This window comes from Schistocerca americana, chromosome 5 (genome assembly GCF_021461395.2).
Source record: "Schistocerca americana isolate TAMUIC-IGC-003095 chromosome 5, iqSchAmer2.1, whole genome shotgun sequence".
In the NCBI taxonomy this organism is placed as follows: Eukaryota; Metazoa; Arthropoda; class Insecta; order Orthoptera; family Acrididae; genus Schistocerca; species Schistocerca americana.
Genome location: NC_060123.1, coordinates 576,014,405 through 576,040,100, shown reverse-complemented (window position 1 = coordinate 576,040,100; position 25,696 = coordinate 576,014,405). Strand labels below are relative to the sequence as shown.

General features: G+C 45.8%; 1 protein-coding gene across 9 annotated transcripts in view; it reads right to left on the bottom strand.

Annotated features, from left to right (window-relative positions):
- LOC124616074 (protein grainyhead) overlaps positions 1-25,696 on the bottom strand; it is a 325,732-nt gene that overhangs the window by 175,802 nt on the left and 124,234 nt on the right. For all 9 annotated transcript variants that reach the window (XM_047144317.1, XM_047144313.1, XM_047144310.1 and 6 more), the window contains exon 3: positions 962-1,973. In XM_047144317.1, coding sequence (XP_047000273.1) covers positions 962-1,973 — 1,012 coding nt within the window. The remainder of the gene's footprint in view (positions 1-961; positions 1,974-25,696) is intronic.

Below are 25,696 nucleotides of genomic sequence, written 5' to 3'. Positions count from 1 at the left end.
CAAGCTCAGTAATATGCTTCTTCCAGTTCAAGTTGTCATCAATGTGAACACCCAAAAATCTGGAGAAATCTACCCTGTTAACTGAGCCGTGTTCATATGCTACATCAATTGTCGGTATGACTCTATTCCGTGTACAGAACTGGATATACTGAGTTTTTTCAAAATTACGGGAGAGTCCATTTTCTGAGAACCACTTAATAATTCTTTGAAAGACATCCTTAACAATATCTTCAGCTGTTTTTTTCTGGAAGGGGTTTATTATAACACAATCATCTGCGTAAAGCACTAGTTCCGCTTGCTGAACGTTAAGTGAGAGGTTATTCACATGAATAAGGAACAGCAGAGGACAGAAAATTGAACCCTGTGGGACTCCCTTTCACTACAGTTTACCACCCTCCCAACATTATTTGTGCTATTCAGGACAACGTTTTGCTTTCTGCTCATTAAGTATGATCATGAAGTATGATTCAAACCAGCTGTGTGCATAGCCTTCAATTGCACAAAATCAGAGTTTTTCTAAGAGTGTGACATGATCCACATAGTCAAATGCCTTGAAGAGATCACAAAAAATACGAACTGGCGATGATTTGTTACTTAGGGCTTGTACGAATTAAACACCTGAACTGAAGCCGTCCTAGAACGGAAACGGTAAGTTTCCGGACGTGGGTTCCTATTCAAAATATTGAGTACTCACTCCCCTCTACAAGTCCTTGAGTTTGTAACGGTGATTTCCGATCACCCTGTATGCACGATTTGAAATCTTTTCTAAAGCTTTTTCTTGGTTAAATGCTTGACGTCACATATTTAACATATTAACTCATTTGTAGGCTTGAAGATGTATTATACATGGAAGTACCATTCTTTGAGGAATAGGAGACCGGGGGAGGGGTTGCTGATAGTCCCTGGAAGAAGAACAGGCACAGTGTGGGGACGGAGGGAGCGGTCTGCTGTAGGTAGTTACCTGCTGGATGGCGGCCTGGTCGCGCGGCGTGATGGCGTCGGTGCCGATGCCGGAGTCCGGCGAGGGCAGGTCGACGGTGAGCCCGGCGGCGACCACCGCCTTGGCGCCGGCGGCGGTCGCGTGGTACGAGCTGCCGCCCCGCACGTACCTCTCGACGAAGGAGGCGGCGCCGGACGACGCGGCCGACGCCGACACGGACGCGGCGCCGGCGGGCTCGGGGCTGTCGCCGTAGGCGACCACGCTGTGCGGCGTCTGCTGGCGCGAGTAGCCCGCCTGCTGCTGCTGCTGTTGCTGCTGCTCGAAGTAGTCGCGGTAGTAGGGCTCGGCGACGCTGAAGGCGGTGCCGGCGGCGGCGCGCACCCCGACGCCCGCGCCGGCGCCCGCCAGCGTCGTCACGTAGCCGTTGGCCGGCGCCGACGTGACGGCCGCCGCCGTCGTGTACGGGTCCGAGTAGGCGATGGGCGACGGCGACCCGCTGTGGAACATGTGCGAGCCGGCCGACGCGTACGCCGACATGGGCTTGAGGCCGTCGGCCGTCGCGATCAGCTCGATGGGTCCCGCGGCGGCGGCGGCGGCGTCCGCCAGCAGCGACGACGTCGACGACGGCGTCCGCGAGCGCGCCGCCAGCGCCTCCTCCTGCTTCACGCCCGCGTCCACCTCGCCATTCGCCGACACCACCACCAGCCTGCGCTGCTGCTGCTGTTGCTGCAGCTGCGGCTTGATGTCCGCCGGAGACTTGCGGTGGTGGCTCAGGTCCTCGGGCTCGCGCTTCACGTGCAGCTGCTGTTGCTGCTGTTGTTGCTGCTGCTGCTGCTGTTGCTGTTGTTGTTGCTGCTGCTGCTGGAGGAACAGCCCCTGAAGCTCCGCCGCCGACACGATCGTCTGCGAAGCACCGCCCAGCGTCGCGGAAGGCGGAGCGATAAGCTCTAGCCCCGCCCCGGCCGCTAGCCCGTTGGCCGCCTTCAGCTGTGACGTCAGCAGGGGGCCCCCTCCGCCCGACGACGAAGTCGTCCTGAAACGTAGAGGTGCGCGCCGCTGATGTTCTGCGCATGCGCTAAAGCTTTCTGGTTTGTTTGACAGCTCCGCTAGCAAGGAGCTGCTGGCACCTGTCGCGGAAACGGGCGTTTCCTGGTCTACACCACTTCCTAATCGTAACCCTCCTCCCTCTTTTACACACACACACACACACACACACACACACACACACACACACACGCACACATAGGGGAAAGGGAAAGACGGCTCGACATGACATGGAACAGACACAAATATGAGACACGACAGTAATATAGTAGCCTCGAGAGCTCTAACTTTGTACGCGTTTATTTGAGAACCGACCACTCGACAGGAACTGACTTTGTATTTATCTATGATTGTGCCTAAAAATGTCATTTCTCATATTCGACAAGAACCTTCCTACCGCAAGGCAGCGTCAGATTGGCACTAGTGTCTGTTATGTATGTAAACCAAATGAACCTCATTTATAAGGCGAAAAATGCCTTGTGATATGTGCGCCGATACTCCACCTCGTGGCAGAAAGCTCAATAATACTGTCATCTCGTAAAATCAATGTAGCCATTACTACAAATTATTATTATTATTACTATTGCTATTATATATGGCTGTTGCACTGTATAAATTGTAAGGTTCACCCACGAAGAGTATCTGCTTACATACAACAAATATCCAGAAAGCCCTAAATCCTGTCTCATGAAATAAATACATAAAAAAGGAAAATAAGTAAATAGATAAAGGTGTGTTAAAAATATTTCTCTGTTTAACAACAGAACGCTGATGTTCAATCTCTCACTCTTAACCAAATACTCTCTCTTATATATATATATATATATATATATATATATATATATATAGGGGCAGAAGAGGACGCCTACGCTAAATTTAGTCCTTCCCCTAATTGAGTACTGATGCGCACAATGGGATACCTTTTCCGGAAGGAATTGATAGAGGTCATCGAAAATGTTGAATAAGGGTAGTCCGTTTTTGCATTCTGACGAAATAGTATAGGGGACATGATAAGAGAGTTGGGGTGACAATGATTAAAACAGGCGTTTCTCGTTTTGACGATATCTTTTCACATTAGCCTATAATCACCAAATTCCTCCTCTGAATATTTTATTAACTCCCACATATACAGAGAGGAACGACCATCGTGGTAAAATAAAAAGAAATAACAGCTCGTACGGAGAGGTTTACGTGTTCCTTTCTTCAACGTGCTATTCAAAATTAGAATGATAGAGAAACAGTGTGAAAGTAGTATTGTGAAACCTCTACCAAGCACCTGCAAGAGTAGTTATGTAACTTACATGCAGACACGGCACTAATACTAGACATAGTGCAAATATGTATGAGACACGGCAGTTAGTAGTGTAATATTTTCCAGAGCTCGAAATATGTGTGCATAGATGTGGAAAGGGAAAACTTGGCTGAAACTGAGTTAGTACTGATTTTCTGCTCTTTAACGTGCGCATGAAGCATTGCCGAGGTATGACTTAAGCACACAGCAGTTTCTTCTTCTATTTTTAATAGCTTTAAAATTGTAATAAATGGAAAAATAGTAGGGCAAGAAACAAATTTTAGATACTTGGGATTCAATGCTTCACAGGATAACGAAATTGATTTTCAATGTAAGATAAAGAAATTTCACATCGTGAATGATATTGTAAGACGAAACATTCAAAGCAAATGTAGGAAAGACACTTCTCAAGTTTTACAAAACACTGTTACTCCTGGTTGTAATGTATAGAAGCGAAAGCTGGATAACAACAGTACACACACTGAGAAACCAGATAACAAAAATGAAATTTCTCGGTCATGCAGTGGGATGCAAAAGGCAAGACTGAACGCGAAATACAAATATAAGAGCAGAATTAGGTTTGATGGTCTCAAATGAACACATTAGAATACAGAAAGACTATCTCGATGTTGTTATATTATCCGACTTATTACCCACAGATAATAACATCGATTTTTAAAAAAATAATTTGTTTATAATTTATATATTCTCGTTTTAAGTTTAGAAATGTTCTCGAAAGCATTAAAATCGGGGATGAGTACGTGCAATTTCTCTCTCTCTCTCTCTCTCTCTCTCTCTGGCAGAATTAAGAGAGTAACCCTAGATTGCTTGCTATCACTGTCAAGATAAATTATGTCTGCCATTCCTCGATTCTAATCTTTAAATATTGATGGTCGACAAGACCTTTGATATTTTTAAAGTAGGAGGCATATCTAGACAACACCTGTGACCGTTCCTCTCTTCAGCGGAATATTAAATTTCGTCAAGACAGTAATTTTTTTTTTTGCGATTGGTGGATTCGCTATGTATACAACCGTCTTCATATCTTGGGCTGCGTCAGAAGTATGTCTATTTAATAAGCATATCGTATGGCCACCATGGTTAATAGATCGGACCTTTTGTTAGGACTCCCTGTTCAAGATTACATAATTAAGAATTTAGCTTCTCCTAGAAGAACTATGGCAGATGACCTGCTGAAAATGCGCTGCCAAGGATGGAATACCAGCGCAATGCAGATTGACAAACGTCGCTTACTTACTAAGTAATTTGGACGATTGACGTTCAAATCTGCCTTGTCGTCCTGAATTAGGTTTCTCACGATATGCTTGAACCACTTCGATCCGCGATGCATCCTGCATCAACACGGCAGCAGACTAGTGTATGGACGAAATTTCGACGACCACTCAAGTCGTCATCTTGGGAGAATGAGATTTTCACTCTGCAAAGAGTGTGCGTTGATATGAAACTTCCTGGCAGATTAAACATCCCCTAGGCTGTGGCTAAGCCATGTCTCCGCAATATTCTTTCTTTCAAGAGTGCTAGTTCTGCAAGGTTCGCAGGAGAGCTTCTGTAAAGTTTGGAAGATAGGAGACGAGGTACTGGCAGAAGTAAAGTTGCGAGGACGGGGCGTGAGTCGTGCTTGGATAGCTCAGTTGGTAGAGCACTTGCCCGTGAAAGGCAAAGGTCCCGAGTTCTAGTCTCGGTCCGGCACACAGTTTTGATCTGCCAGGAAGTTTCTTGCTTGATTCTGCTGATTTACGATAAGCTCGCCCTGGGCGCATACATTAGTGAAATGTTGTAGAGGTGGTTTAAATTTCTGGTAAGTTCCTACGGGACCAAACTGCTGAGGTCCCTAGGCTTACACACTACTTAATCTAGCTTAAACTAATTTACGCTAAGGACAACACACACTGATGCCCGAGGGAGGACTCGAACCCCCGACGGGAGCAGCCGCGCGAACCGTGGCAAGACACCTCTGATCGCGCGGCTACCCTGCGCGGCTGTGATCCATGTGTTCCAATGCTTCTGCACACCCTGAAGAAGACGACTGGACTAGTCGTCGAAATATCGGAGATAAAAATGGAATCAACGAGTTTGCCCGTCACCCAAAAGCACGCTGTGAAAACGTGAAAGATCGTGGCCACAGACGATTTTCTTCGTTACCCTTGTCGAACTAAGTGAAAGCTTGCTCCTGTCACGACCCCTGCATTTACGGCAGGTTAAATCGCGGCGTAGCTACGAAATTCTTATCTCCATACACGGCAGCGTACGTGGCCACGGGCAGGCCGGCAGACAAAGAGGGTCGGACGCTCGAGCCGCGCCGGCAGCGGGCGTGCGAGACTAATGCCTCATAATTGATTTGTTTTAAAGCGTGCGTGCCGAGCGGCCATATTTAATACGGCGGGGCGCCCTGGTAGCTAATCTCGCGGTGCGTGAGAATATAACGCCCGCTGGGAACTGGCAGTCCGCCTCGCGGAGCACCGGGGGCGAGCAAAGAGACGACGGAGGAGCGGGGGAAAAAAGAGGAAGAAACGGTTTTAATGAACAGGTCATGAGTTATGGGGCCGGCCGCCGGCCCCCACAACAATTATGCACGCACGGCGCGCAGAACGCTCACAAAGACGTCGCCGGCTGTGGCGAAGTTTTTGTGCCGTATCCTGATGTATGTGCGTACGCTCGGTCGCTCGCCGGGTCGGAGTCGAGCGCGGGACCGCACGCTGGGACCGAATGCCTTTACAAATATTAGCCAATAAGAAGGCGCCGCCGACGCCTCGAATTATGGCCGCCGCTGTCTGACATATTCTGCTACGGTCGCTCTGCAACATCTCTCACTTGGCCTTTTTCTACTTTTCCTCCCTCCCTCGTCCTATAACCATACTTTCCGGCCGGTATCCTACGGTCTGCAAGCCACCATACTAAGCGCTGCAGATGGTACTCTGAACGAGTGTCAGCCATTTGTGTCCTATTCCGTTCGCAGAGGGGGCGACAAGAAAGAGTAGATGCCTCTATCCCTGCCACCCCCTTCCCAAGTTCTCTTCGTCGTATTTTCTCATGAGCCCCTACGTGAACTATAGGCGGGTATCAGCAGAATTTTCCTCTTCGATATCGGTTCTCTGCATTTATCCGACGTGTTTCGTGTGAACAACGTCGTCCTTCTTCCGAAGATTATTATTTTGAGGTGCTCTGAGTATGTCTGTCATACTACGGCACGGACTGTATAGACCTGTTCTAAAACTACGTATGCTTACAAGGGGTGGACAAAAATATGGACCGAGGGAGGTGGCGCAGTGATTAGCACACTGGACTCGCAATCGAGAGGATGACTTCAAACCGGCGTCCGGCAGTCCTGATTTAGGTTTTCCGTGATTTCCCTAAATCGCCTGAGGCAAGTGCCGGGATGGTTCCTTTGGCAGGGAACGGCCAACTTTCTTTCCCATACTTACCTAACCCGATGGGACCGATGACCTCCGTGTTTGGTGCCCTCCCCCAAATCAACAAACCAAACAAAAATAGCCTATTGAAACACCGCTCGAAAAGCAAGCGTGAACAAAAATACATCATTATTATCATCATCATCATCATCATCATCATGGACAGACTCTGGTCGGGTATGTTTGGAACATAAGCCCCTCCATCGTCTTCTGTCTTGCCACCATCTCCCCGTCGTCCCTTTGATCATCCAGTGTTCTCCTTTCTTCTGGGAACATTCCTCCACTCCTTTTAGCCATCTGTCTCTCAGTCTTCCTCTTGGTCTCATCTCGTGTATCCTCCTGTGTATCCTCTTCTTCATTGGCTTAACGTTCCGATACCATCTAGCCTTGATTTCCCTATTTCCTCCTGTAATGGTTCCACTTTCATTAACTCTCTGATCCTCTCATTTCTTAATCTGTCTATCTTTATCACTCCAATACTGTTCCTCAGGATTTCATCTCACTAGCTTGTACTTTGCTTTTCTCTCTTCCTTTCATAACCCAGGTTTCGGATGCATGTGTCAGGATTGGGACATAGTATGACCGATATATAACCTGATTTGGGGTACATCCTTGCTCCATATCAGGCTTCTGACACTCTTCCGAAATGCTTCTGATTTTCTCCCCCGCTCGTTTATTTGTCGCTTTTTCCATCTTCCTGTATCAGGTTTCCTAGGTACTTGAAACTCTCCACTCTCCTCAATCATTCCCCCTATCAATTGTTATTCCAGTTGTTCCTCGCTCCTTCGTTCTTTTCGTTCTTGTTGTCACAGTCATCTTATTCATATTAAATTTCATCCCATATTCTTGTACTGTTCGTTCCCATACGTCCAACAAGTAGGAATGAGGTATAGTGGGGACTGTGTGCGCCCCGGACCGCTACGTTAGCTGTGAAGGTCCTACAGGAAACCTGAAAAGTGACGGCTAAGGGGGCTCTGGTGAAGCTACGGTAGGCCGAGCAAGCCAGTAGTGGATTATGATTTCTGCTTTCAAAGATAGAACGGGTCTCGGAAACATAAATTCAGAGTGTGTAAATTACAGGAGGAAGGGGAAGAAAGGAAAGGAGAAGGTAGTGATGTCCGAAAGAACGGACATTACGCATTGATATAAATACATACGCTAGCCATGCCTCCAGGTTGCGCTGTTTTATTTGACCACGAGTGGCATCTGTTCTCAGTACGTTGGAAGCGTCAGTCGTAGTCAGCACAGTGTTCTGTGTAGTTGGGGGCGCATTACGTCGCAACTAAGTTAATTCGGACGTGGGTAAATTGTTTGTGGTCGCACGGTCGGTGCTTCCGTAACCGAGGTCGCTGATGTGTTTCGAGTTTCAAGAGACGCCGTATCGAAGATTTAAACCGCATACAGGGAAAGCGGAAGAAATGTCACCCCCCCCCCCCCCCCCCCAAGTCACAACACGGACTAAAGTGTGCGCTAAAATGTAAATGTCGTGTGACTAGGACCACCTGTCGGGTAGACCGTTCGCCGGGTGCAAGTCTTTCGATTTCACGCCACGTCGGCGACTTGCGCGTCGATGGGGATGAAACGATGATTAGGACAACACAACACCTAGTCTCTGAGCGGAGAAAATCTCCAACCCAGCCGGGGATCGAACCCGGGCCCTTAAGATTGATATTCTGTCGCGCTGAACTTTTTTTCTTTTCCTTTCTTTCTTTTTTTTTGTTCTTTATTGATCGTCATGTTTGGTCGTTGCGGACGTCGCAAGACATCCTGTTCAAATTCGGTGGTTGATCCACTCAGTTTTTTTATTACAGAGGCCAACCGGCTCTCTGACCGAACACGCTGAGCTACCGTGCCGGCTAAACCACTGAGCTACCGGGGATGCACAAAGTGTGCGCTGAGTAATTGTGACAGACAGTCACAGAACAGGACTGAGCCGAAAATTATGGGGGCGATACATGCAAAGATCGATACGGAACTGAATATCGCACTCGTGAACCCTGTCATCACCAAAACAAACACCAAGGGAGTTCCACAGCCAGCAAACTGCAAGGCGAGCTGGAATCCCAAAAGCACACATCAGTGGTACAAATGCTCTAACGGGAGAACATGGTGCCGAAGCCCTAAGTCCCGGACTAGGAGGCAATCCAAGAAATTCATTGGTCGGATGAGTCTTATTTCACAGTGTTTCCAACTACTGCCGAGTTTACGCCCCAAGAGTTCGGTGATTATGCGGACAGTCATAACCTGGATTCCATGATCCACTTGGGTACCGTACAAGGTCGTATTACTGCCAAGGATTATTTGACCATTTTGGCTCACGTTCAGCCCATGATAAAATGTTTATTTCCCGGTGATGATGCAGTGTTCCAAAGACAACGGGACTCCTGTTCCCACGGCTCACATAGTCCAGGACTGATTTTGCGAGCACGAGGATGAAATGTCGCATCTCCTCTGGCCACAACAGTCACCAGATCCAATATTATTGAAACTTTGTGATTTACTGTGGAGAGAGAGGTGCTCTGTCGATATCCAAGATCATCATCGTTGGCTGAACTCGCCACTATTATGCAGGAAGAACGGTATAAGATTCCATTGAAACCCATATAGGACGTTTACTTATCGATTACGAGAGGACTGGAAGCTGTTTCGCATGCTAAGGTTTTCCTACATCGTATTATGCATGGCAGTGTGCTGTGTTTTTTGGTGTTTTCATATTTTTGTCTGCCCACTGTATGTTGTCCATTCCATGCTTCATCGGAAAGCTGCTAAACCCTAACATATGGTACAAAAAGCATTCTCTGTTGTTGACAGCGATTGGATCTAGCTGGAGAAGCCTTGAGGAACAGTGGGGGAGATGAGAGCTTTTTTTATCTAATTTTTAATTAGATATGGGAAAACAGCTTTTCGAGGCAACATTGTATGATGAATGTTTCGTGAATTTCTTATCGCGTCAGATTTGTGTGTAAACTCAAGCTTTCCCAAGCCTTACTCTGTCGTCATCTTCAAGAGTTATCTGTAGGCAGCGTGATACCAAATTCAGTTGGCCGAATTATGTCACGGAGACGAAGTCGCGGAATTCCACGTGTTTCCCTTAGTTGCGTAGGGAAACGGCGGTTTGAAGCAGAAAGGTCTTAGAGAAACGAAATTATTGATCCACCATCTAACGAAGTCTGCATCGCTAGCAACGTTCCCCCGTCATAAAAACAGACATTGCCCGTGGCAGCAAGTGCATAGTCTGTGAGACTATGTCTCCGAAACATTGCTCGGTCAACTAAATAATTTACCACATGGCCCGCCGGCCTGGGTGACCGAGCGGTTCTAGGCGCTTCAGTCTGGAACCGCGCGACCGCTACGGTCGCAGGTTCGAATCCTGCCTCAGGCATGGATGTGTGTGATGTCCTTAGGTTAGTTAGGTTTAAGTAATTCTAAGTTCTAGGGGACTGATGACCTCAGATGTTAAGTCCCATAGTGCTCAGAGCCATTTGAACCGCATGGCCCTCGTACGTGACGGCAGCTTGAGTCGATATTTAAACCCGACACGGCAAAAGTGACGCATGTTTGGGGCTCTATAAGACACATAGTAAAGGATCGGCGGCCACTCTCCTTGAGGTAAATGAAACGTCCGAGTACTCTAAGAGGAGCGCCAGGGCCACCACCCACGCAGCCGCGCCGGTGGGCGGTTGGACGGCCGGCAGGTGGCGGCAGAGTTTAAATTCTTGCGCGTCGCCCACCTGCGGCGACAAAGCAGCCAATTAGCGGGCACGGGTCTGCCTCGTTAGCAGCGCCGACACCCGATCTGAATTTCCGAGCGCTTTGCCAGCCCTCTCTCGCCGCCGCCGATCCTCGTTAATTGACGATGTACTCTCTCGGTGCTAAAGCACGCGGAAGCTTCTACGTGGAATGTATTAACAACTTCGAACTGGAGATCCTTTCGATATGAAGGAAATCTTCTACCCACCTCTGGAGCCTGCTGCGAGTACACGAAACAGACTGTGCAGCAAATGTGGTAACGTAACTCTAGGATGAAACTTCCTGGCAGATTAAAATTGTGTGTCTGACTAGGACTCGAACCCAGTGTAACAGATCGTTTCTGGGCAACGACTGTCGGCGAGAGCTGGTCGCTATTGGTGAGCGACAGTGCTGGTTTCCGGTGTCCGTGCGACTGCGACTACACTCCAGTCTGGAGATAAAAGCCTGGGCACTCTAACCAAGCTGACGGGTGATGGTCTGGCCCGATTGGATGGTCTTTCGAGCATGTTTTGGATAGTCTTTCGAGCGTGTTTCCCACAGAGCGGCTTGTATTTCCCAGTATCCTTTGGGGAACAAACTCCTGAAAATGTCCACAGACGGCTGCAGTTTACGGTAGCAGGAAATTGCCAATCGCAATGCTTGCTTTCTGCTCCGGAGGCTTATTGGACGGAACGTCTGGATGTGAATCTCGTGGAGTCATGGACTACCAGCGAAATCGAGGAGTCGCTCAGTGGCCCTGATAGGGTACAGGTGGCGAGTTCAAGCCCTGTAGAGCGGAGGTGGCGCGGAGGCGTATTTCGGAAGTTTGTAGTCAGGGATCAGTAAGGTTTTTCTCTCTGTGTGGAAAGTGGACTTGTCAGTTGCACACTCATAATGTACTGTTACGTAAACACACTGAAATGCTGCAGCATTATATTAACAGAGTATCAACTATTTAAAAATAATAGTCGAATCATTGTCGCTGAGTTATGCTTAAATGGAAATGTGAACTATGGAATTCTTGTGTATGTGCTAATGCTATTTAACTTCAGACTGTGATCCTTTGAGATTTACAGAGGACATGGTGGAAACCGGTTTTGGCGGTGCAGACACTGACCGCGGTATTTGTTGTCCAATCCAATACTCTGAAGACTTCTGACAGTAGTCAGATGGCTCTAGGGCACTGAGTGGTAGAACAGAGGAAGAAACTGTTTTAACCCAGTTTCGCGGTACAAAGCGAGGCTGGCGACCGTGATTTAGACAAACAGCATATGAATAGCAAGGCCTAGATATTATCAAGTTCTGCGAACAAACGTTTTGCTCGATTTGTCTCTAAGTGTTCGTAGTTTCTGGCCGCGGCCGAGAGGGGACTTAACCAGACGCTGAAGAAGTTCCCAGACAATGGACGGGGAGGTGGTGATTCTTTTTTCGGGCAATGAGGACCATGAGGAGTCAATATGACTTACGGTTTTTGAAACATAACAAGAACCCTGCCCGCGGTCGGCAGCTCTGTTAGCCTCTACCTCCGCATCTGAACAAATTGCCGCGAAACCTGCCAGATCAACATCGCAGATATAATTGACATTCCGGCTTTTTCCGCCGACCCTGCGGGAGGTACGTCCGGCGTCAAGCTAATGCGTTATATACAGATCATTTTTTCCTCGCCTTCCGCAGTCATATGCAGAATTAACGAGATGCTTGCCGATTAACTGTCGATATATTCAATGAAAATTATGGCGACCGGAACCGGCGGGAGGTGGCGGTAGGTCGGCGCTGCAGAGAGAGGTTCGCCCTGCAGCCGACATTAATCGGCTGCCTTCCTGTTCCAATATCTCTCTCTGGTAACGAGCTACATGTCCTGTCGTACGCCTGACGCCCTAATACGGAGCATTAGCAGGGAAATTGAGAAGAAAAGGCGACGCGAAAGTTTGATGCTGATTAACTTCCGACGTTAACATGAAACGCGGTAGCGGTTCTGGAGGCAATTAGGTTAGAATAAAACAAAACAGCGCTGGTCGGACAGCCGCTTTAAAAGAGACCTTTTACGATCGAGAAACCGGTACTGTGACCCCAGGTCATCTGCTTTTAGCGAAGAGCGATAGTCCTGGATATAGTACTTGCAATTTTCCGGGCGATTTCCGACAAAAGCAACTATTGGTGAATATGTTTTTCAAGAACGCGGTTGGATTCCAGTAGCAGAAAGTGACGTTATGCAATGAAGAGGTTAGAACCAGATGACGATTAAAATTTGACTGGTGGACTTGTCAGTTGCACACTCATAATGTACTGTTACGTAAACACACTGAAGTGCTGCAGTATTATGTTAACAGAACATCAACTATTTAAAAAAATAAGTCGAATTATTATCGCCTATAGCTACCGACGTGTATCCAGTTCTTAAACAAATTCGACTGACTTGCTGGGATTCGCTTTTGGTACATTTGCTGGGTAGTATTTTTGACTGATTCTGGTAGATTAAAACATTCCCTCACACAATCTGCATAGCGAATTATTAAGATAGGTGCCTCGAGATAAGGACCCTTTAGTGAAATTGAGCATTGAATGGATAGGGAGTCCATTAGATACAACCAAATGATACAGACGAAGGACTAATCCTCATGCTGCTTAGTGGGCGTATATTGACAGGTATCAATAAGAGACAGTACACTATACACAACTGATCGAAACCTGTACAAAATATATTTAGGGAAGTAGAGAAATGATGTACTGGTTACTGATAAATAAATGTAAACACTACAGGTCATTCGAAAGTTACCGTGTTTCATCGAACTGAAACATTCTTAAAGCTAGGCTAATCGATTAGAATTTTATAGGCAACTTACGTAAGACGAGGTAGGTGGAGAGATGGAATTGGGCAGGAAGGACGGAATTGTACAGTTATTTCTTTGCGATAGGAATGCACGCCGAACGCTATTAGCGCAACAAAAGCGATCTTGCAGTGGGGAAATATGAAGAAGGGTACAACTTTGGAAAGCCGCTACAATTAAATTAAGCAGGCTGCTAAAGAAAAGGGAACTGTCACTGTTGTCCAAAACAAAAATGGCTCGAACTGTGAACTTTTACGTAGTTTTGTGCGGATGTGAGTCGTAGAAAATAAAAACAGTGGATCACAAGAGAATCAGATCTTTTCAAAGGTGGGTTCTGGAGGACTATTCAGAAGATTTCGTGGACTGACAAAGTAAAACTATAAAACAGTTCTGAAAAGTAACCGAAAATATCTTTGGAATCCAACAAAATACTACAGTTGAAATTAATAATAACCATTCATCAGCTAAGCTCGCACAAAACATATTTTTCTAAATTTAAGACAACCGGTTTCAACAGACTATGCTGTCATCTTCAGGCCTTAAAATCTTTTATTGTAAAACATGTTGATATTACGCTGACCTCACGCACAAGATGTCGAGTGAGAAAAACATTATAAAAGGTTTGTCATCGCTATTTTTAACGACTTGGCATCTTATGTGTGAGGTCGGCGTAAAATGAACATGTTTTACCATAAAAGATTTTAAGAGCTGAAGATGGCAACTAGTCTGTTGAAACAGATTGTCTCAAACAAACAAAAATAAAAGATGTTTTATGGGATCTCGGCTGCTGAATGGTTTTTAACAATTAAACATATCGGCATTCAGTTCTCCCAAAATTAGTCAGTTCGATCAGATGAAATTAAGGTAGTTTGGGCATAACTGAAAGCAGTCAACTCACTATAAATACTACAATGTTCGGAAGAACATAGAAAAGAATCAAGGAAAGCACCGATATGTCCCTGGAAGAGCTGAGGATCAAAACAACGTCTGGAAGTGCGTGGAGGGACATCGTTCATCTTTCAGAAATTTTCAAATGTGTGTGAAATCTTATGGGACTTAGGTGCTAAGGTCATCAGTCCCTATGCTTACACACTACTTAACCTAAATTATCCTAAGGACAAACACACACACCCATGACCGGGGGAGGACTCGAACCTCCGCCGGGGCCAGCCGCACAGTCCATGACTGCAGCGCCTTAGACCGCTCGGCGTTCATCTTTTCTCTAGGAGTTGGAGACGGCTTGATGGAGTCTAACGACAACAACAAGATAAAGTGAAAAGGGTCTGTACAATATTCTTACGACTAAGATAAATTTTCGCAGTTGCTAGTATCGGTAAAAGGGAAATTTGCCCTTTTATGTGATACTGTAAAAAATTAACAACGGTAAAATTTTGCTCTTGGACTATTACACACTACAGTGGGGAAAAAGAAAGACTGGTTAATGTATCACAGGCCAAAAGTAACAATGCAATCGCGTGTTCTTGGCTGGTATATCACTCCCTCCATCCTGTGCATCTTCTGAGTCGATACGGGCGAAAAATTGTAACAGAGCCCGAATAATGCTCGGCCGCAAACATTTATTCTGACGCTCGGAGCGAACAGAATTTTGCCGCATATCGGCCCGGCTCTATGAGGAGCACGTCCGAGATTCCGGGCAGATAAGGCGGGGCAGAGCCAGGGAGAAGCGCGCAGCTGCGCAGATAGGGCTGCCTGCCGCCTGGGTAGGCAGGTAGGTGGGTCGGGTATCGCGGGAAATTAGTTAGGGCCGCGCGCCGCGATGTTGAAAAACTAATAGCGCCGCCGATCAGATAGGGGCGAGCCAGCGGCACAGAGGGGGCCGAACTCGCCGGAAGCTGCTTAATTAATATCTGGCGGCCGGGTCGGCGCCGTTCCCCGGCCAGATTCCACCAAAATACTGTGTGTGCGCACGCACGGGCGCGAGACGCGTACTGCGACGCCGATGGCATGCAGGTGCCAGTAGCAGCGTGATGAGAAAGCAACACGAGAAGGTGGCGCGAATTTGCAGGAAATAGTGGCTGTCGTTGAAGCTAACGGAAAGAGCTTCGGCACGGATAATTAATTCAAAGAAAATAAAACTAATGGCACGAGGAGGAAATAAAAGGGTAAAGATAATGCTGATCATGCCAGATAGACAGGGTGTCTCAGAAGGAACGGTCAGTATTACGGAATATGACACCAACGATGATTACAAGCAAGAAAGTCTAGTAAACATTGGAAGCAATTGGCTCTAAAGTGCATAGCTGAAGAGCTATGAGCACTACTTCATCTTCGATGCTGTGAAACAAATTTCGTCTATTGCAAGCTCTTTGTTTTTCATATTTTGAGAGGCGGTAGTACGGACTAAAACAAGAAAAACGTGTTCAGTAAATATGGGAATATGGGCCCTAAAGTGCATGCCTTAACCCTTTGAGTACCAGTGGGTTCTGCTGAAACCACCGTTTTATTACTTCTTTGTTTTGTTTTAAGTACCAGCGCCTTTCGCATGAATTCACCGATGCTAAAAATGGCTTCAAATGGCTCTGAGCACTATGGGACTTAACTTCTGAGGTCATCAGTCCCCTAGAACTTAGAACTACTTATACCTAACTAACCTAATGACATCACACACACGCATGCCCGAGGCAGGATTCGAACCTGCGACCGTAGCGGTCGCGCGGTTCCAGACTGTAGCGACTAGAACCGCTCGGCCACCCTGGCCGGCTCACCGATGCTACTGTAAAGACAGAGACATCTAGTGATGCACGAAGGTACTTCTACGTATGTAGTGCATTCCAGCAGCCATTTACAGTGTTCAAAGCAACAGTTGGCGCTCATTTTTGCTGCGTGATTGTAGGAGATTGTGAGATGTGGTTTTTTATGTTGATAATATTGAGGATATAATTACCGCATCAGCGAAAATATGTATTGTGACAACGCAGTTTAAATGTCTAGGGCCTTGAAGGGGTACCTATATGACGGCCGTGGGCGAACGCAGCATATTATTCTTACTGTTCGCTTCGGTACAATCAGTATTTTCTTACTAAGTGATGAGTTATCCCACAAAATTAATCCGTAAGACATTATTGAGTAGAAATATGCAAAATATGTCAGGAGGCTGATAAGTTTGTTTCCAAAATTAGCAATTATACGAAGAGTAAAAGTAGCTGACCTTCATTGTTTGAATAGCACAGTAATATGTTTCTTGCAGTTCAGGTTTAATAAAAAGGAGAAAGCGAGACTGGATAGTACACATATTAGGAAAAATGGAGGGGCTTTTAAATGCATTGTTAAATATGGTTCAAATGGCCATGAGCACTGTGGGACTTAATATCTGAGGTCATCAGTCCCCTAGAAGTTAGAACTACTCAAACCTAACTAACCTAAGGACATCACACACATCCATGCCCGAGGCAGGATTCGAACCTGTGACCGTAGCGGTCGCGCGGTTCCAGACTGAAGCGCCTAGAACCACTCGACCATTCCGGCCGGCTGCATTGTTAAAGGGGTGCGTAGGACGAAAGAGAAGACGAGGGAGGGAGGGTGGAGAGATTTCAGATCCCTGTCCATGGGAAGGACGGCAAGACATACAGCAGGGTTGAGAAGGAAGCGATACACCGGTTGGTATGGAGACGTAAAGGAGCTGCTATCACAGCAGGAAGCTAGGGGTGATATTTCGAGAGCAGTTGTTTAATATGGTCTCAGCTGTTCACTGCATTCACGTACACAATAATGAGCTATGAACTAATTTTTGAACTGTAGCGCTTCTGTTCTTAACGGAATTTGTTCGTAAATGCAGCAAGAAGCGTATACCACAAGCGTATTCCCTGTCAAAACAAGCTGGTTTAGTGAAAAATGTTCTGGATTTGCGATAAAACAGAGCGAAAGTTGCAAGCACTTTTTTAGAAATTAGGTCCCGAATTGTGCTTGACACTTTTTTGCAGCGTTGTTTTCCTGTACACAGCTTCCTGTTCGCCAAGTGTCACGGCGTCCTTAACTTTGCGGTGACGTACTCGCGAGGAATGTGGGGCGGCGTGCTGAGGGTAGCGCGCTAGCGGCCTCGTGCTCCTCGCCATCCGGGACCGCGCCCGTCTCTGCCATCAATAATGTATGAGCGGACACTGGCCGCCTAATGACGCCGCTTTGTTTAGCCGCGACGACCTGGGAATGCTGCCGCGCGGCTCCAGATACAAGGGCGGCGAAACGCGCGTGGTCCTGCTAATGAAGAAGTCGGTTCGGACGTAGCACTCTTTTGGGCGGGGGTTGCACTATTACGGAACTGGTTGCGTTGCCGCTACCCGTCAACGCGCTAGTCCTAATTACCAGCGATGTTCCCATTTGCTCCCATAAATCTTTGCGCGCAGCCACGGAGGTCACCGTGCGGTTGGTGACCTGGAGACAGCTGACGAAGGCACCGAAGGACTTCTGTTTCGGGTGGGAACAGTCCAGTCCTCGCCTTTGCTGCTACCTTTCCAGTTCTCGTACTCTGTACAGGGTGGGCCAAAAGCCACGAAGGGGCTACGATTTTTATTTACCTTTAGTTGACATTGATTTTTCACAGATTTAAAGACCAAGGGTGGTAGATTGTTTACATTTGTGTGCGGAATATTATCTCAGATAGGTGTCCGACATTAAGTAAATAAAAAAGTTGCGCTCAGTTGTAAATCCTTCGCGACATTTAGTCCACCCTGTACAATACGTTTCATATGACTTCTAACGTGAATATCAAATGATGACACTGTCCAGGACCTCTCACGTTAACTCTATGAACTAAATTTTTGTGGACGTGCCGGCCGCAGTGGCCGAGCGGATCTAGGCGCTACAGTCTGGAACCGCGCGACCGCTACGGTCGCAGGTTCGAATCCTGCCTTGGGCATGGATGAGTGTGATGTCCTTATGTCCGTTAGGTTTAAGTAGTTCTAAGTTCTAGGGGGCTGATGACCTCAGAAATTAAGTCCCATAGTGCTCAGAGCCATTTGAACCATTTGTGGACGTGACATCAGTGCTGTTGTGCTATTTAGTACAAAGACTGGTTTGATGCAGTTCCCCATGCTAGTCTACCCTGTGGAAACTTCTTCATCTCAGCATAATTATTGAAATTTACATCTATTTGCACCTCCATACTGTGGTCATTAGTACTATTTATTCCTCTACAATTTTAACTCCCCCCCTTCCCCAAGTTCTCCCCACTACCAAACATTTGATTTCTTGAAAGCTTTACGAAGTATGCTGTCAACTGATCCTTTCTTTTAAGCGAGTTGTTTTGCCCCCACAAACTGTAAGTGATCAACTGTCATATAAAAGCCTTTTACACTATTTTCGTAACGCATAACTGATGCAAATCTATCTGCATCCTATACAGGCTGCGATATACATAGTCAACCACAAAGAAGAAAACCAGGAGAAGACATAACTGATTTCGATTTCCAGCCATACACTGCCCTCCTCCTTCCCCCAAAATGCCACGCCAGCAGCTACAATAAAAACCAATGGACAAAGTGTTCTATATCAATCTAGTTTAAGACTGTTTAATTTGAAGTAACATTTCTCTATGTATGTATGTATGTATGTATGTATAAACACCTGAAGATGAACAGAACATGTTCGAAACGCGTTGGATTATGTTAGATTAAGCATAAAATAAAAAGTGATTGGTAGCAGAAACTTGAAATAAATAATTATCCCACACAGTCACGGTTCACAAGCATAGCCATTATGGCAGAAAATAATCCCACAATTCTATTCAGCAACTTCTCATGCGTCATCCGCATATAATCTTCACCATTATTCTGTGGCACCACATTTCATCAGCTTCCAGGCTCTTCTTGGCTGTACGATTTGTAGTATATTTTTCACATTCGTACCAGGCTATATTTCAGGCAAATATCTTCAAAAGAGTCTTCTTAACATATAAATTTATATACGATGTTAACAAATCTCTCTTTTTCAGAAACGCTGTCCTTCCTGTTGCCGGCCTGCATATTTTAATATCCTCTCTGCTTCAGCCGTCGACACTTATTTTGCTGTCCAAATAACGGAGCTCATGACTTCTTTTAGTGTCTCATTGGCTAATAAGATTCCCTCAGCATTAATGTTAATAAGAACCAACACAGCTGCATTTAGGTACGTTTATTGTGTCACAACCGGTTTCGTTGAGTAAACACCGGGCGACATTGAAAATTCGCCAACAATCTTCGTAAATAATTCCCGCAGAATTGTGCCGATATAATGACTCAAGAATTCTAATCATCTTACGTAACGCTGAAGGCATACTAACATTCCGCCGACCGCCGCCACAAGAACAGCCAACACTAGGTGCAGGAACATAACATGTTGTGCTCCCTAGATACACGCGTGTTAGTGTGCTCGTCTTATTCCGGAATATGCCTTTGACGTTATATAAGACCATTGCACTCCTTTAGGTCATGATATCGGCACAAGTTTGCGCGAACTAGTTAAGAAGACTGTTGGCGAATTTTCAGTGTCATTTGATGATGTAAGTTAAACGGAACGGGTTGTGACAAATACGCCTGTTGGTGTCCTTATTAACTTGAACGTAAACCACCTGTGGAGCACGAAATGACTAAGATTATTTCCCCAGGACTGCATGATTTAGTTCGATTACATTTCCATTAGTCATGTTTTATTATTGATAGTTTTCATCTTATAAACTAATCTCTAATCAAGACACTATCCTTTTAGGGTATATTGATAATTTTTACTTTATGGGCCGTCTGACCACAACTGAATGAAAAACAATTTTCGTGCCATACGCGTTTCGCCTTTATTTTATGCAAAGCATCTCCAGTGTCCTGGAATATGTACATATTTTTGCTATTTAGTTTACATTTTGACAAGTATCTATAGGTTATAAACAATTCTGGTGGTTGGTTTTTGCTATTACGTAGTAATATTTTGAGCTGTACTTACAAGTTGCGTGGACGATTTTCTACATATTACTCTCCTGTTCCATTTTTGGTGTTGTTCCTCTTCTTACAAATGCCCCCCCCCCCCCCCCCCCCGTTTCACACCACTAGGAACTGAACACTTGTTTTGATGCAGTGTTTTGGTTTGTGTTGCCGACTGTCAGATGCTATTGCTAAACATCGAATGTTATTGCCAAGTTCAAAAATGGCTCTGAGCACTATGGGACTCAACTGCTGTGGTCATTAGTCCCCTAGAACTTATAACTAGTTAAACCTAACTAACCTAAGGACATCACACACAGCCATGCCCGAGGCAGGATTCGAACCTGCGACCGTAGCGGTCGTGCGGTTCCAGACTGTAGCGCCTTTAACCGCTCGGCCACTCCGGCCGGCTATTGCCAAGTTTCGAGAGTAATTATTGAAGTGTGCCGGCCGGAGTGGTCGTGCGGTTCTAGACGCTACAGTCTGGAGCCGAGTGACCGCTACGGTCGCATGTTCGAATCCTGCCTCGGGCATGGATGTGTGTGATGTCCTTAGGTTAGTTAGGTTTAATTAGTTCTAAGTTCTAGGTGACTGATGACCTCAGAAGTTAACTCGCATGGTGCTCAGAGCCATTTGAACCATTTTTATTGAAGTGTGTGTGATCTGTTTGTGTATGCATTTATTTGTGTGTGTGTGTGTGTGTGTGTGTGTGTGTGTGTGTGTGTGTGTGTGTGTGTTTGTTTGTTTTGGTGCTTTTATAATTTTTTTTATTATTACACCAACACACACACACACAAAATGCATACACAAACAGATCACAGATACTTCAATAATTACACTCGAAAGTTGCCAATAACATTCGATCTTCGGCAATAACATCTGAGAGTCGGCGACACAAATCAAAACATTTCATCAAAGCAAGTTTTCAGTTCCTAGTGCTGACAGGACTACTAAAGTTAAAGATGTAAAGACACTATCCATTTCGTTAAGCTGATCCTCCAAATTCCTTCACCCCCCCCCCCCCCCCCCCTTCGGCGGAGGTTCGAGTCCTCCCTCGGGCATGGGTGTGTATGTTGTCCATAGTGTAAGTTAGTTTGAGTTAGTTTAAGTTAGATTACGTAGTGTAGGCTTAGGGACCGATGACCTCTGCAGTTTGGTTCTTTAAGACCATACCACAAATTTCCAATTTTCCAAATTCCTCCACTATCTCTGACAAATAAAGAATCATCGTTAAACATTATGTATTTTATTTCTTCCCCTGAACTTTAACTCCCTGTCCACATTTCTACTTGATTTCTTTTACGACATGGTCAGTGTACAGATATGTGTGACTCTCTTCTCAATTACTGATTTACTTTCAAGTAATACGACTCTAGTTTCTGTACTTTTCGTTCCCTGTATTTTTTCCCTGCTGCCTTCAGATACTTCAGTGTATTTTCTGTCAACATCGTCAAAAGCTTTATCAAAATTTACAAATGCTATAAATGTAGGTTTGCATTTTCTTTAAGTCTGTCCTCCAAGATAAGTCATACCTACGGACTGAAAACTATCGGATGGTTACAACTATGGTGCAGCTGCTCAAGGAGGTGCAGTGTGGGTTGCAATTATCGTACGAAGGCGAAACTTGGTAAATATGCTAATGCGTTAATGCGGAACTTAAGCTGGAAAAAACTGATTTCAATTTTCGCCACCAGGTGCAAATCTGGTTCTGTACAGCATCTCGGCGACGTCTCCGGTGTTCAAATTGAACAAATTTTATAAGCGGTGGTTAATAATAAAAACAACATTATGCCTTGTTTGACTTCTTATGCCTGTGTCGCGTTCCTAATCATTTACATATGGAAAGAGTTCTATGAGTTTTTCTTGCATTCACAGCGCCAGATTCGCACCTGGTGACCAAAATTGGAAATATTTTTTTCCGACGTAAATCGGTTCCGCATTAACGCATTAGAATATCTACCTAGTTTCGCTGCCATAAGTCAGGTGAAGCTGAAGGAATTAGATTAGGAAATGAGGCACTTAAAGTAGTATAGGAGTTTTGCTATTTGGGGAGCAAAATAACTGATGATGGTCGAAGTAGAGAGGATATAAAATGTAGGCTGGCAATGGCAAGGAAAGCGTTTCTGAAGAAGAGAAATTTGTTAACATCCAGTATTGATTTAAGTGTCAGGAAGTCATTTCTGAAAGTATTCGTATGGAGTGTAGCCATGTATGGAAGTGAAACATGGACGATAAATAGTTTGGACAAGAAGAGAATAGAAGCTTTCGAAATGGGGTGCTACAGAAGAATGCTGAAGATTAGATGGGTAGATCACATAACTAATGAGGAAGTATTGAATAGGATTGGGGAGAAGAGAAGTTTGTGGCACAACTTGACCAGAAGAAGGGATCGGTTGGTAGGACATGTTCTGAGGCATCAAGGGATCACCAATTTAGTATTGGAGGGCAGCGTGGAGGGTAAAAATCGTAGAGGGAGACCAAGAGATGAATACACTAAGCAGATTCAGAAGGATGTAGGTTGCAGTAGGTACTGGGAGATGAAAAAGCTTGCACAGGATAGAGTAGCATGGAGAGCTGCATCAAACCAGTCTCAGGACTGAAGACCACAACAACAACAACCAACGATCATTATTGTCCACACTGGACCTCTGTGAGTAGATGGATTTTAATTTTAACCATCTGGTACCTACGTACCTGCCCACCTATCCATACAGTTTGTTGGAGCACCTGCTGTGAAAACTGAGGAGAAATAATAATCAGAGCGGGCGCAGTGCGTGTGAAGTAGGCTATCCGGAGGAGAGAGTGCGAGGCAGCAGGCGGGTATGAAGGTCCGGGAGACGGGAGTGCATAACTCAGGGGACGATGTGTGCCGGCGACCCACGCGCTGCCGAGATGCCGGGCGTGCCTCTGCGCTCGCGCGTGCGTACGTTCGCGCGTGTGCGTCGGTGCGTGCGGAGAAAGGGCGGAGAAAGCGCCCCGGCGGCTGTCCACTCGGCCTGACCTCGCCGTATCGCCACTCGCATCGCGCCGCGTCGCGCCGCGGAGAAAGCCGCCACCCCGGTGTCGTCGCCGTCTGCTGGACCAGCCCCGCATTCTGCTCATCTCAGCACGCGGCTCTGTCGGCGCGCGCCACGCCTACCTCACTAGCACGAGCTGCCGCCGTGTTCGTGGCTGCCTATTACGGAGCACTCCTCAGCGCGCAGCTCGCAAGAGAAATGGCCTTCCTCGCGCCAAAGGTCGAGGGCAAAATTTTCGAGAGCCAGCTATCGACTAGGCCCTGCGCTTCATAAGTCTACCATAACGGGAATACGGAAAAGATATGTAGGGAGGGGGGAAGGACGCACTGGAGGAACGCAGAAAGCAATTCCATTTCCTTCTCACCCGTTATAATGGTGCCAGAAAGATAATCAAATGTGTAGTTTGACACAGACTTTGCAGTGTTAGAAGCAAAGACTGAAACATAAACGGGAGAAGGGGTAGTGTTTACCATCAATCGTTTGCGAGTCTACAGAGGCGGAAGATAAGCTGAATTGGGCGTGGAGGAAGGAACTGGCCTGAATGCGATTTTCACTCTGCAGCGGAGTGTGTGCTGATAAGAAACTTCCTGGCAGATTAAAACTGTGTGTCGGAACGAGTCTCGAACTCGGGACCTGTTTCCTTTCGCGGGCAAGTGTTCTACCACCCGCGAAAGGCAAAAGGTCCCGAGTTCGAGTCTCAGTCCGGCACACAGTTTTCATCTGCCATGAAGTTTCAAGAAACTGGCCTATTTGATGGCGGAACCAAACCAAGGTTTTAGGAGTTGCTGTCGCAATGTTCAACTGTTGAGCTAGCTTACAGCAACTACTTCCATAAATACGTAGTAATGATAAAATGACACAGAAACTCAGAACTTGTTTTCTGATCATCTGCCACGTACTGCAGTTTCCTTTGGTGCCCCACGCACCACTAACCCACGCCCAGCACGAAAACGTCTCTTGTGTGGAAATGAAACGCTTACAGCCGGCATTATGATTTTATTTCTTTTGTAACTATCAGTTTCGGTTCTTCGATGCGCCATTTTCAGGCTGCAGTTGATACTGAAGGGTTTGACACGATGCCTATATATACCGCGCCAGTGGCCAACATAACTGGTTACGCAGACTAATCAAAAACGTAGGTGTCAGCACTCCAACCATCATTTGGTGATTGGAGCGGCGAAACTGGTAGCTACAAAATAAATAAAATCATGAGGACTGCTCTAGGCGTTCATTTCCTCACAATAGGAAACGACCGTCACCCCAAGACCTCCTGTCAAAACGATAGACATAAAAAAAACATGACTATATTTCTTTCTGAAATACAACACTGAAACGGTAAGTGCATAAACAGAATATTCACAAAGCAGCAAAGAACCTAGTATATCTAGCAAATTCGAGATAGAAGTTTCTTTGACACAAGGAGCATATAAGCGTGGGCAGTAGTACAGGATAGCCAAGACAAATGTGACGTGGAAAATATTTCATACTCCTTAAGATAGGCAAACCAGCTTACATCGCCCACACCTGCAGCAGATGTTGTAATTTGGGTTGCTTATCTTATGGAGGATGAAATATTTTCGAGACGAGTATTGTTTTATCAACCCTGTACTTTTCTACTGTTGTGTACCGGAGAATGTCTTTACGAATTGAAAAACATCAACAGCGGGAAATGGGGACTTCTCGTAAGTTCAAAAACACGGACCACTGGAATTGCGGAGTTAAAGTGACTGGAAGAATCGAAGAACGTAGTGGGAGGGGGTACAAATCTAAGAATAGTGAGGAAAGTAGTCCATGGAAGATCTTACGAAAAGAAAGGAGAGGTTAATAGGAACGTTTTCTGGCATCCAGAAATAACCTGACACTGCACGGATGAGTAGAACCGATAAGCAGCAGGGGTGCACAAAGGTGAACGTGGAAAAATCATTACAGATGATATGAGTTTAACAGTAACAGAGATAAAGACATTAGCTCAAGAGTGGAGAAGACTGAGGTCAGTTTCAAACAAGTCAAATGATCGATGACTTAAATAAAGCACCCAATGACGCGAATATTCACAGAAGAACGGCAGGACGTGTTTATACACCAGACACGGGAGACGAATACAGCGAGGACTCTCGTTCTACAACTCTGAAAAATATGGAAGGTTTTTTGTGGGTCCTGAGGTCACAGTGATAAGAGAGGTATCCATTTTACGTGCAACGAAGCAAGTAATATCGCGAAGATGGGGATAGCATCATGTAAGATGATATGATACCACCCACGCGAGTTAGTATATTGAAATGATGAACAGCTAAATAACACATTCTCTCTCGTCTACACAATCCACAGAGTTAAATATTGCGAAAAATGTTATGCCTCAGCAATTTGTAAAGAAATAGAGGCATTTCTTTGCTGCGAGTTGTACAAAACACATTTATCAGCATTATTTAAGTCTCTTGCCAAGAATATTCAGGACGTTTTGCATACCAGCAGTGCCTCTACACCGTGTGGTTTTGTATTACTTTTGGGCAA